The 11,807-nt window shown below is 36.8% G+C and overlaps 2 protein-coding genes across 2 annotated transcripts in view; one reads left to right on the top strand and one right to left on the bottom strand.

The window, feature by feature from the left end:
• LOC119509327 (syndecan binding protein) overlaps positions 1 to 5,112 on the top strand; it is a 39,178-nt gene extending 34,066 nt beyond the window's left edge. The window contains exons 6-9 of the mRNA XM_037803292.1: positions 927 to 1,102; positions 2,460 to 2,631; positions 3,221 to 3,312; positions 4,155 to 5,112. Coding sequence (XP_037659220.1) covers positions 927 to 1,102; positions 2,460 to 2,631; positions 3,221 to 3,312; positions 4,155 to 4,209 — 495 coding nt within the window. The 3' untranslated portion in view covers positions 4,210 to 5,112. The remainder of the gene's footprint in view (positions 1 to 926; positions 1,103 to 2,459; positions 2,632 to 3,220; positions 3,313 to 4,154) is intronic.
• Positions 5,113 to 5,341: 229 nt separating this feature from the next.
• NSMAF (neutral sphingomyelinase activation associated factor) overlaps positions 5,342 to 11,807 on the bottom strand; it is a 79,976-nt gene continuing 73,510 nt past the window's right edge. The window contains exons 24-31 of the mRNA XM_037803291.1: positions 11,310 to 11,377; positions 10,497 to 10,564; positions 9,940 to 10,063; positions 8,884 to 8,967; positions 7,739 to 7,889; positions 7,194 to 7,296; positions 6,931 to 7,040; positions 5,342 to 6,016 (exon numbers count right to left, since the gene is read on the bottom strand). Coding sequence (XP_037659219.1) covers positions 5,922 to 6,016; positions 6,931 to 7,040; positions 7,194 to 7,296; positions 7,739 to 7,889; positions 8,884 to 8,967; positions 9,940 to 10,063; positions 10,497 to 10,564; positions 11,310 to 11,377 — 803 coding nt within the window. The 3' untranslated portion in view covers positions 5,342 to 5,921. The remainder of the gene's footprint in view (positions 6,017 to 6,930; positions 7,041 to 7,193; positions 7,297 to 7,738; positions 7,890 to 8,883; positions 8,968 to 9,939; positions 10,064 to 10,496; positions 10,565 to 11,309; positions 11,378 to 11,807) is intronic.

Here is an 11,807-nt window from a genome sequence, read left to right on the forward strand (position 1 = left end):
TCAGAGTATACTACTGCCCCTTCTATCCCAGTTTTTTCCCTCAGATTTCCCTGCATTCTAAAGAGACAAGATATTTTTCATGGGTCCTTCTTCCCTGGTTGTAGTTACACCTGCAGTGGATTTGTCTGCTTGGCCAAAGTGGGTTAGCCACTTTGCCTGGTCCTCCCTAACTGCAGAACTGAAATCATGCCTGACCTGCTTTAAGATTTTAGGACTGTAGCCTTTGTAGACACTTTTATATTTTACCAGCTCTACTCTTTTATACTTACCTGTTTATGTTTTTTAACATCTGACTTTCCGTAATTAAAACAAAAAAATCTGTGTGAATTAAGTTATTTACCATACTTGAGTTTTCTGTATTTATGTCACAGTGGCTTCTTTACAAGAGTTAGAATGGTATTGAATGTTTCCAACTCTTTAGGTTGTTAAATAAACTGCCCATATTTGATTATACATAATGGGGCAAATGAGTAAAGAGATCCTGCAGCTCTAAAGGCAGAGTTGAGGCTTTAAGCTTTCTCTGGTAAGTTATAAAAGAAATTCCAAATTTCTAACATTTGACTCACTTTCCCCCTAAATACACATGCATGTGTAACACTTACTTGGCTTTCTGTCAGACTCTGTCAGACTCATAGAAGTTTTTATTTGTTACCATTGGCCGCTACTTTATTTTCATTATAGTCTTTTTATCCCAAGATGAGAGGGTCATGATTTGAGATGAAAATTACTATTGAGATTTGCCTTATTTCCTAGGATTTTTTCCCTGACATGTTTTTCATCATCTTCTTAGAGAGTAGAATTTGATACACTGTACTTGTGTGATTTTTAAATTTTTTTACTAAGGTAGGATGGCTCCTAGTTTTTCAGCATTTTTGGAACATATTAAAAGGGAAAATGGCTAAAGTTATTTTTTTATTGTTGTCTAGGGTGTATTTATCCAGCTAGTCCAAGCTAATTCTCCAGCATCATTGGTTGGTCTGAGATTTGGGGATCAAGTACTCCAGATTAATGGTGAAAACTGTGCAGGCTGGAGCTCTGATAAAGCACACAAAGTGCTCAAACAGGCTTTTGGAGAAAAGATTACTATGACTATTCGTGACAGGTAAGCTAGTTCAAATGGAAACTTAGCTTTCAGAATTTTGTGCATACAGAATTTTGTTGCAGAAAATTTTCAGATGTTATTGATTAGCCTTATATTCTTACATTGTGATTTCCTGTCCTAATCTGTCTTTCTAGACAATAGAAAATGGGAAGTAACTGAGCAACAGGGTTCTGGCCTCACTTTGCAGATGCTGGTGAAGGTGTTCACACAGGTGACAGGCTTCCTTGCAGTGAGGGTAGAGCCTGTGCAGATAAACAAGTGGTCTTAAGAATTCCCAAAACCATATATTATGGCCTTTCAGGTGGATAAGCAGCTCTTGTTGTCAAGGTTAAGAGGATACAATAGTTTACTTAGAGGTTCATTTGCTTAAGCACTCAAGGTATAGGCCTCCATTTATTTTCTTGCCCTGGGCCTCACAGTATTAAGGGCGGACCTATGTCATATTGTTATAATTAGCTTTGGGGTGTCTGTCTGTTTTTTCTAAATTAAACTTCTGTTTTACTTATTTTTGATAATACATAGTATTATCAAAGTTTCTAAAGCATGGTAGATATTTGATAAATGTTTTGTAGATGACTGTCATTTTTACTTTACATCAAAGGCAAATTTCAAATAGTAATTTAAACCACCAAAAAAACAGGACTGTTCTGAATTTTACAATGTAAGCAGGGGTTTATCATACAACCTATTTATTTCATTACATGGGGGCAGAGTTAGATATAAGTAAGCAAAACTGGTGGGACAGCACTCAGTAACTGGCTTTTGAGAGTAGACCTCTCAGCCATTCTTAGAGTAGCTACAGGCCATTCTTTCCAAAAGAGGTTTGAGGATCTTAAGTCTTACTGTTTCTGCATTTCTTGTTTTAAAATATAGCAAAAAATCTTACAGAGTTTCTGAAATCAAAGTAAGAGTACATATTTAAAAGATTTTCAATAAAGGAAACTTACCCTAAGAGCAGTTAAGCACCAGGAAATTCTGAAGTTAATAAAAAAGTAAAAATTCTTTTGACACTGATTTTAGTTTAAAGCCTATCTTATTCTCAGTGCTAAGTAAATGCTAAGTAAATTCCAGTGACTTCTAAGAAAGCAGATTGATAAGCTGCATAAAGCTTTGATACTCAGAGAAGAAAATCTTGATTAGTAAGCCAGTTGAGTGATAATGAAGAGATTAAAAATAATCCTTTTTCATAGATGTTCTTTGAATGGTCAGTGTTAGAGCCCTGGTAAGTTGCTCTTACTAGATACACCAAAGGGTTTTTAGAACAAAGTACCTAACATGGCAGAATGTGTAGAATATGAAATCCATTAAAATGTGTACCTGGGACTTAAATTTTTCCTTTACCTCATTGTATTTACAGGCCCTTTGAACGGACTATTACCATGCATAAGGATAGTTCTGGACATGTTGGCTTTATCTTCAAAAATGGAAAAATAACATCCATAGTGAAAGACAGCTCTGCAGCCAGAAACGGTCTTCTCACAGAACACAACATCTGTGAAATCAATGGACAGAACGTCATTGGTTTGAAGGTAATAAACAGAACTTATGACTTGTTCTGCTAGGGTTTTGACTTGTTTGGTGGTGTTATATGGTTTCCATATGGACCTCCGAAGAGACTCTGTGGTTCTAGTTCTGCCCCTTGCTAGTTGGCTAGTCAGTGAATTATCTAGAAGTATTGTCTGTAACAAGGGGGCTATGCTAGATGATACCTGAAGTCCCTTGAGCTAAAATGCCGTGGAGACTAATGATGTTCCAAATTAATGGTTGCCTAGCTTTTATCAGTCTAAGAATGTAGGAAATGATAATAATTTAGTATTAGTAATTTGTTTGCATAGTCCCCCTCTCTGTGCCATTCCCTAGCTCTCTTACTGAGACCCCCTTATTTCATGAAAAGATTTTTTTTTTTGGCTATTATAGTCAATTCAGTTGACTTAGCAATTTAATTACCAGGAGTAAATCTATAGAATTAAACTTGGTAAAGAAAATTAGAAAAAAGTAAAAGTGCTAGCATTTTTTACATAAGAGCATGTATATTCTAATTCTTTATCAAGAATAACACTATTATACTTCTTAAATAGTGCCTCAATGGAATTAATTTTCATTATGTGTTTTCAACAGGACTCTCAAACTGCAGACATACTCTCAACATCTGGGACTGTAGTTACTATTACAATCATGCCAGCTTTTATCTTTGAACATATTATTAAACGGTAAGTAGGCAGTTCTTTAACTTTTTATTTATGGTTCTGTGATTTATGGTCTTTTAATTCCCAAACTTCTCTTACCTACCAGTTTGTCTAGAAATTGGTAGGTAGGGATGACCCCTTACAGCTTTCCAAGTATGGAGTCAAATGGATGCAGTTGCCTGTTGCTCCTGGCAGAAACCTAGTCATTCACCACAGGTAATTCTTGTTAGTTAGGAGTAACAGTGTCTGCTCTTTTGAGCGTCTCAGGGTAGGGATGCTTGGGGCTACTGTCTGTCCTCAGGAACTGAGGATTAGAAAGCTGACGGGAGAATAGCAAAAGGGGCAGCAAGGGTTATCTTCTTTGGAGCTTTGAAAATCCTAGCTTCTTTCTTAACTGTTCTTATCAAGCTAGCCTGGAATTCTACTTCAGAAAACCTGTCTTGCATATGGAAATAAGATTACAAAGACTCATAGTGTTTTTGTTTTGGCTTTTGGGTAGAATGCCACTAACTTCTTAAGGTATTATCGTGACTAATCTTTCTATAGTTCTCTTTTCTTAGACTATTAATACACCCCCCCACCCACCTACAGTTTTCTGCAACTTACTTATCACAGCCTTGTCATTTTTTTTAAATCATTACCAGCCTTATTATACAAGGGTTTATGTGTATCCTAACTTCTAACCAAGATACAGAAGTATATGTGGCTGTATACACCTTTCACACCACTTATTTGCAAACTAGATTATCTGAGAGCCCTGAGTACCTTAAAAAGACAACCCTATCAGTTTGAATTGGTGTTCTGTTGTACTCACATGGCATCTCTTGAGGGAGGACAAAGTCTGTAATAAAAAACCTCTCTTGTAGGATGGCACCAAGCATTATGAAAAGCCTGATGGATCACACCATTCCTGAAGTTTAAAGGTCAAGTCATAATGGAAACTTAGCTGAACTACTCCACTGCAGTTTACTTCTTCAGCAACTTCTGTATTATGCACATAAAGCTTTCCAGGAGCCAAGGAGCATATGCTGCATGGAGATCTCTCTGTCTTACATATGGCTGGGAATCTTACTGTAAGATCTGATATCTTGTTCATACTTCAAGATAGTTGTAGCCTTATCCTGGTTTTACAGATGTGAAACTTTCAAAAGATGTACAGACTTTCATAGAATAGTTTATCTACTGGAAACTTGATGCTTTGTACAAGCCATTAAGATGATGATAGGCTCTTCCTTTTGTGTTCGAACCAGTCACCTTTATATACTGAGTCCTGATCCTATTACTTTATACTTTATTTCTGTGTTGCCATATTATACTTAGAATGATTGCCTTTGATAATTTTTTTCCTAGTTCTGTTTATCTGGGTATGTGTGTGTATGTAAGACGCTAATTAAGTAAACTGGTTTCATTCCATTTACAGTGTGTGTAAATTGCAAAAGATTGTGGTGATTAACTACCTTCACTTAATATGCTTGGACTGGCACCTTAATCATGTTAATTAAGCATCTAGAATAAAAGCCAAAATATAATTAATTGCTGCCTTTATAAAACACAAAATGTAACGGAAACATACACTAACCCATAACAATTTCATGGTACTTATATAGCTATTTAGTTCTAGTCATTGCATAATTCTTCTTCTAAAACTTCTTACTTTGAGAAATATCCTTATGTTAACCATTATATAAACTAGCTACTTTGGAATTGTCTTAGAATGTTGTCATTGTTGCATTCCTGACTCCTCTCTGCATACAAAATGGCAGTGACAATTTTGTTTTTATGCTTATTCTGATTATACATGTAGAAATAAAAGTTAAAATTTCAGTCTGTGTGTTACTGCATCATTGGGAAACTTACTTTCCACCAAACTTGTGCTTGATTTTCAGGTTGAATATAAAAGAAAACTTTGTAGCTTATGAAAACAAACCAGCACTTCCCAGGTTACCTATCCTGCTATATCTTAGACTTGGGTCTGAAGGTAGACATTAGGTTTTCTATTCTTGTGGTTCTTAAAAAAAAAAAAAATCATTTAAAACAAGAGCATGAAAATGGCTTTCATTACAGAAAAATAATTTTAATGTAGAAAAGATGAGCACTTAATAGCTATCATGAAAACAAACTGTTCCTATACAAAGTAAACACTGATAGAAGAACTGCTAATCCTTCGCCAGGCTCTTTGAATCTGGGTAGAGGTTGTAGAAGGTAACCTGTTCTTGAAGACACACACAGCCCAAAATCCACTTGTCAATAGTTGTGGTAGATTAGAAGAGTGATTCAGAAGTAGGGGAGAATACTGCATGTTTTCTTGGAAATTTCAAATTAATTCACTGCTCTCCAGTAGGTGTCTCTCCTTGTCATCCAAAGCTGTCTTTTGACCATCATCATACAGGACTGATCCTTTCTGCCTTACAAAGAAATGTTCTGTTTTTCTCTGCCACTGCCATGTGCTTATCTGCATTACAGATGGCAACTAATGGCTTTCAATGAAGTCACCATGATTTAGAAAGTTTAAAACCACCTTTTTTCCAAGTGGTGAAACGTCTAATTACTATCATACATTCACCAGTTCATTTAAAAGCTTGGTTTAAAAATTCATTAGAGTGCAATTTCATTTCTAGCAGGAAAAAAGGCACTTAATACTGCAATTTCCAGAGGATAATTTGTCTGTCTTCCCCTCCCGTGATGATGCTGCTGCACTGTTCATTCATCCACATACATGTCACAGCACCTGAGAGGAGGAGACACTTGATTAGGTAGCACCTCGACTGGAGGCCCCTAAAGAATGCTTGGCGTGGTGCTCACTCTCACTTCCCTTCTTTGCTAGATGAACTGCAAGTAAGTCCTACCTTGTCTTGTTTCATAAAATCGCTGGATAAACTAAAACTAACTGGGAATTTTGGGAACAGGACAGAATACAAATATTTTATTCCATGGCAGCAGGGGAGGGGAGGGAGCAGGCTGGGAATTGCATAAGTGTGCTGATTTACTTCTTTTCCATTGCAAGTGGTCGTAAGTTACTTAAAGCTAGTAAGTTGAGGGGGGAAAAAGCATAGATACATTCTTGTTAAAGAATAAAATCCTATAACCATCCAAAATTGATAAACAAACATGTAGTGATTCTCAAATATACAAAGTGGAAAAAACAAGGGAAGAACAATTTTGTATTATACATTATATATCATGTAATTTTACACAAACACACACACACCCCTTCTCTCCTTAATAAGAGGACACACAAACTGGTAAAAATCCTCCAGGGAGGACTATTGCAAGGTAGGAGTCAGTGGGGGAGGAAGACTGATTTTAAGCTGTAATTCAATATTTCTGTATTGTTTCTGGTTTTCACTATTAGTTTATAAAAATTTTTAAGAACTATCAAAACGGTTCACTGTGGTTTCTGATTCTCCATATGAAAGCTAATATAAAGACTTTGCAGTCAAATGTCTGTCAACATAAAAATAAATCTTTTAAGTCCTGAACAACCTAAAAGGCAGAGATCCCCTGCCACCCAGGAGCCTCGAAGGAAAGCTTTACAGTTGGAGGGTACAAGGGGTTTCCTGCCTGAGAAGAGTATATTCCCTGACTGGAAAGGAAGATTTGAAGCCCAATATCCTAGGAAGACAGGTCAAGACATCTGCTTACCTTTATGACCCTGTATTCTCTCACTGATTTTTGCTCCAAGGAGGTCCCAAACAAGCAGTTCACCAGACTGACTTCCAGATAACACTGAATTTCCATCCCAGATAAAACACCTGCAAGCATGAGTAGAAATAATCACTTAACCGTTTAATTAATTGTGAAGGAGGAAGGAGCATCGTGGTTATACTGGCCAAAGTAGCCTCATTGAAGTGCCCGTGAACACAGGTTTGTCAAGTCTTCCCCGCTGGGAAATCTGGGAGTGATACCTCTGTGGCTCTTCTGAAGTCAGAGATGAGATGAGCATCCCAGTCTGCACGTCCGTGACGTTCAAACAGCCGTCTTCTCCTGTGCTGAGGACGTGCCGGCTGTCTGCAACGGTGTGACACAGATACAGGTTACATCTCCAGAAGTGTTCTTCAATTATTCTGAGAATTTATTTATTAATCCAGTGGCTTAATTTCCATTTTCGTTTTCCTTGAGCTCTTCGTTGCACTAAATCAAAGACTACCCTCTCCTTGAAATGCTTGTTTCTCATCCACTGGGATGAGGTGGCCCTTTGGTATGAATTCATTTACAGCTTATAAATTAAGTTCTCAAGTGAGCTGAGGAATTAAGAACAATTTCCATTGCTATTTTACTATTAGGAACAAATACCACAAGTAAACTGTATTCTGCAAAAAGCACCCTGGAGTTATAGGCAAAACATCTTCAATCAGCAAGTAGTGTTTTTTCCTTTTTAAATGCTTTTTTTTTTTCAGAATACTATTTCCATTTCACCCAGTATGATCTGAATTAAAAAGGATACTCATACCTGGACTAAAAGCTGTATCGCATACAGTCCCTGAATGGCATGGTATCTGGTGCAGTATGGTGGCTGTAGTGAGGTCCCAGATACTGACCATGCCTTCTCTGGTGCCTGAAACCAGCAGTGTGCTGGCAGCATTTAAACTGATTGTATCGACCTAAGGAAGAAAACACACTGGTATAATACTCCATTTAGAATGACGGTTATTAGCTATGTTTCCCTGGGTCTAACTCAAATATGTGGTATAATGATATGCATTAAACCCCATTGTTCACTGTAATGGTGTAGGTAATGCAGGTGTATTTCAATATCCTACTGAAAGATGATTTTAAAATGAAACTTCTAATGCTATCGAATACAAGTAAATATTGCCAGAATAAATGTAATGCCATCTTAAAACAGCCTAGAATTGACAGTGTTGAAAAATAACTCCATACATAAATTGTAGATGGGTGGCACACTGCTTTTGAAGCATGATTATTTGAGAGACTTTTTGGGGGGAAGGCAGGGAATCTCTCAAGGTTATACTTGCACACCATCTTAATTACATATTAAATATATCTCAACCTCTTTTGCTCTAGATAAGGAAAATGAGGCATTATTTCACCACCTTAGAGAAAAGACAGCATTGTAAAACCACAGTATAAGATGCAGCAGAGAGAACAGTATGAGTGACAGTGATTTCATGCCAGTCTGTTTTGCCAGCAGGCTGTATGCACCAGGCCATCCATTAGCCCGTCAGGCACAGCAGCCTCATATAGAGGTGGGCTTTGCCCTAGACAGGCCGTTTTTCCACCTGCCCTGGCAGAAAACTTGAAAGATGGTGGATCATGGCACAGCTTGTTGTCCCAAATTGTATGAGGGCACCCATCATTCACTGTTGTGCTCAGATAATGATCTTTTGGAGATCTATTTGGATGGTCGCTAGTTAGGAGGGAAATACACAAAGAAGAAATCGGAGAAAAAAGACAATTCTTGGGAATTCAGAGTCAACTCAAGAGAACTGAGATTTAGCCTACTGTCTTCATTTCAAGTACAAATAAAGCAAAAGATGAGAACATACACACACAGAACCAAGAAACAACCCCAGCCCCATCCCCACCCCAGACTCATTCAGCGTTTTCCAGGTGGTTTTGTTGGCCACCACTCACACTGACGTCGTGTTCCAGCTCGGCCAGCAAGTCAAACTGGTGTCTTTTGGTGCCTGGCATGTCTGCAGGAACACCAGACCACACCTGGAAGGGAGGGAGTGCATTGCAGAGGCTATTGCCAAACAGTTAATACAAAATTATTTCCAATGTTTTTAGGAAAAACTCTCTTATCCAACTCCCATTTAATATACTTGGCAATAAAACGGAACTGAATAATGTTCCCAGCACCTTCTGCACCATGCTAGTTCTTTTATTCCCACCAGTTACGTGCTAGAGTTAATCATTTGTACCTATATCTGTTTCCATTGGTTGCGCTTGCTACTGTAATTATGTGATTTAAGTATTACGGGAACTAAGGAAATAAGAGTTGAAAGTATGTAGTGCCTACTAATGTTTTGAGATGTCTCAAGTTACCAAAAAGTTAGTAAAATTAGAGGTAGATAAGTGAAGTCCAAAACAATGGGGAGGGGTAGAACACTCTTGGAAAACTGAAGAATTCTAAGAAACTTGGTTTCTTGTTTTCTTTCACATAAATGCAAATTGGAAACTGAAGGTGATGAATTACTAGTATGGTTTATGCAAGAGAACAACTCCTTAGAAAAGGCCCCCAAAAAAAGTGAATGAATGCATATTTGTATGTTTTAAGTTAAAATATTTGAGATGAGTATGGATCCTTTTTTAACGACTCCTCACTTTAATCTGAAATTTCCTGATTAACTGACCAACTACTAGTCTCAATCATGTTGGGTACAAAGGGCTTCTGTCCATTTCCCTTTAACTCTCTTCCATATAAACTCTGGAGAGTGCAATCCCCCCGGATGAACACAGTACAAAAATTGTGGTAAGTTAATGTATCAAGAAGTGCATCAGTTTAAATACACAGGCAGTAAACTTCAGTGTCTGTACACACACACACACACACACACACACACACACACACACGTATACTTTGTGGAAAATAGTGAAATGGTTGAACACATTAAAAACAGGTAGTTAAATGGTTTAGAGCATTTGTATTATCTAAACATTTTTAAGCTAAAAATTATGTATGTAAACCTTCACTGTAGAGTCCCACGATGCAGAATATAACCTGTTGTCATGCCAACAGATCTTACTAACAGCATCATCATGTCCCATTAATGTGTCTTGGCGTCTTCCAAATGCTATAGAATAAAAATAGCTAAGGAAAAGATAATGAGACCTATTAAAACAGGATTGCAGTTTAAGACTTTTAAACACATACTCAAGGAACATCACATTGGTTTAATTCTGCATTTACTAAGGCCCACTCTAATTACAAGTTACTTGTTCTCATGATATTAAGCAACATTATTCAGAATTTGAATTTAAAACTAGCAATTTCCAGATTCTGGTTCATCTTTGTTTTCACCTCAATTTAAAGCAGAAAAATAGATTTCAAATGGAGAAATTGTTAGATGCAAATAATCACATTCAAATCCAACAGTATTCCCTCATAATTTAATATATATTTCTTTAGAATACAACACAGTATCCTGCCAGTGGAAGGCTCTGTCCTTTTCAGCTTCATGCCCACAAAGGTAGCTAGTAGTACTGCATATGGGATTGCAAAGGAGCATGTCACAAATACATACACATTATTATCCCATGAAGAACTTATGACAGTGGCATCTCCTGGTAAAAGTAAACAAGATGATAAAGCCTGAAATACAAATGATTCAACATTACTAATACACAATAATTAGTAAATCAATCTCCAATATGTTTAAACAGTCTTACAAGTTTCAAAAAATAAAAATAAATAAAATAATGCTCGAATTCACTTCACATGTTGGCCCACTTCATATTTACCCAGATTTTCTCAACTGGATAATCACAGATGCTGAGTTCCCTTCCAGGTATAGGAAAGAATATCGAGTAAGTCAAGTGTATCACCCATCTAGCCTAATGATCATGGGCTCTGGGTGGTCCCCACCCCCCTGGGCTGGGCAAATTCCTTTTAACCCTGTGGAATGAATCTTAGGGAGTTGGGGCTAGGGAAAATCCTGAAGAATGAAAATTATAAACTTAAGTGGGTAAGGAAAACTTCCAAAATTCTTTAGGGAATTTCAAAAAGCTTTCGGAAGATTTACATTAACAGTAAATTGCATTTTTTTCAGAATAGGTTTACAAGTTTTAGGTATACTACCAACTCAGATATGCATAAAGCTATTTAAGTAGTATATAAACTTTTAGTATGACCCTTCAAAACAGTAAAGTTTTATTAAGGAGAATTCTACTGATAGCTTTTCAGGTTTTCTTAGGCTAAAAATGAGATCACAATAGTATGGGAAAGGAGAAATAAACCAAAATTAATTGTTTTGGGAGAAATATATGTATATATAAAACTACTGCATTAATTTATATCATAACACAATACTGATAAATACTGATAAAAGTGAACCCACCATATTCGAAAATGATATACTTCTTTGTAGCATTTTGGATTCTTTGGAAAACATCTTCAAAGTGGAATCTAATTTAAAAATGAGAAAGCAAACATAAAAAGATTTCCTGACCATCAGTGATGGTGAATAATAAAACAGCTGCCCTTTTCATTCCTGGCAGCCAACAGGTAACATCATCCTATGGAGAACTGGGTGGGAAACTGGGTTGGATGATCTAAGGCCTCAGCCAACATTAAGATTCTATGATCTGTAACTTCATGACAAGAAAATAAATCGCAAACCCAGTGTAGACAAGTAGCTGTTGACATTCCAGGCAGAGGTAAGCCTATAATTGATACAAACTAAAATTATAAAGAGTAAAACAGTAATTTTAATATTAACTACAACAACCTAAAGAAAGATCTTGGCAATTTTAAGTTTGCTAGGTTTTTACATACGGCACAATTTATGGTGTGATGCCACTGTATTGACTAACTTTTTAAAGAATAAGGCAGAGAC

Source organism: Choloepus didactylus, chromosome 14 (assembly GCF_015220235.1).
Source record: "Choloepus didactylus isolate mChoDid1 chromosome 14, mChoDid1.pri, whole genome shotgun sequence".
Classification (NCBI taxonomy): Eukaryota; Metazoa; Chordata; class Mammalia; order Pilosa; family Megalonychidae; genus Choloepus; species Choloepus didactylus.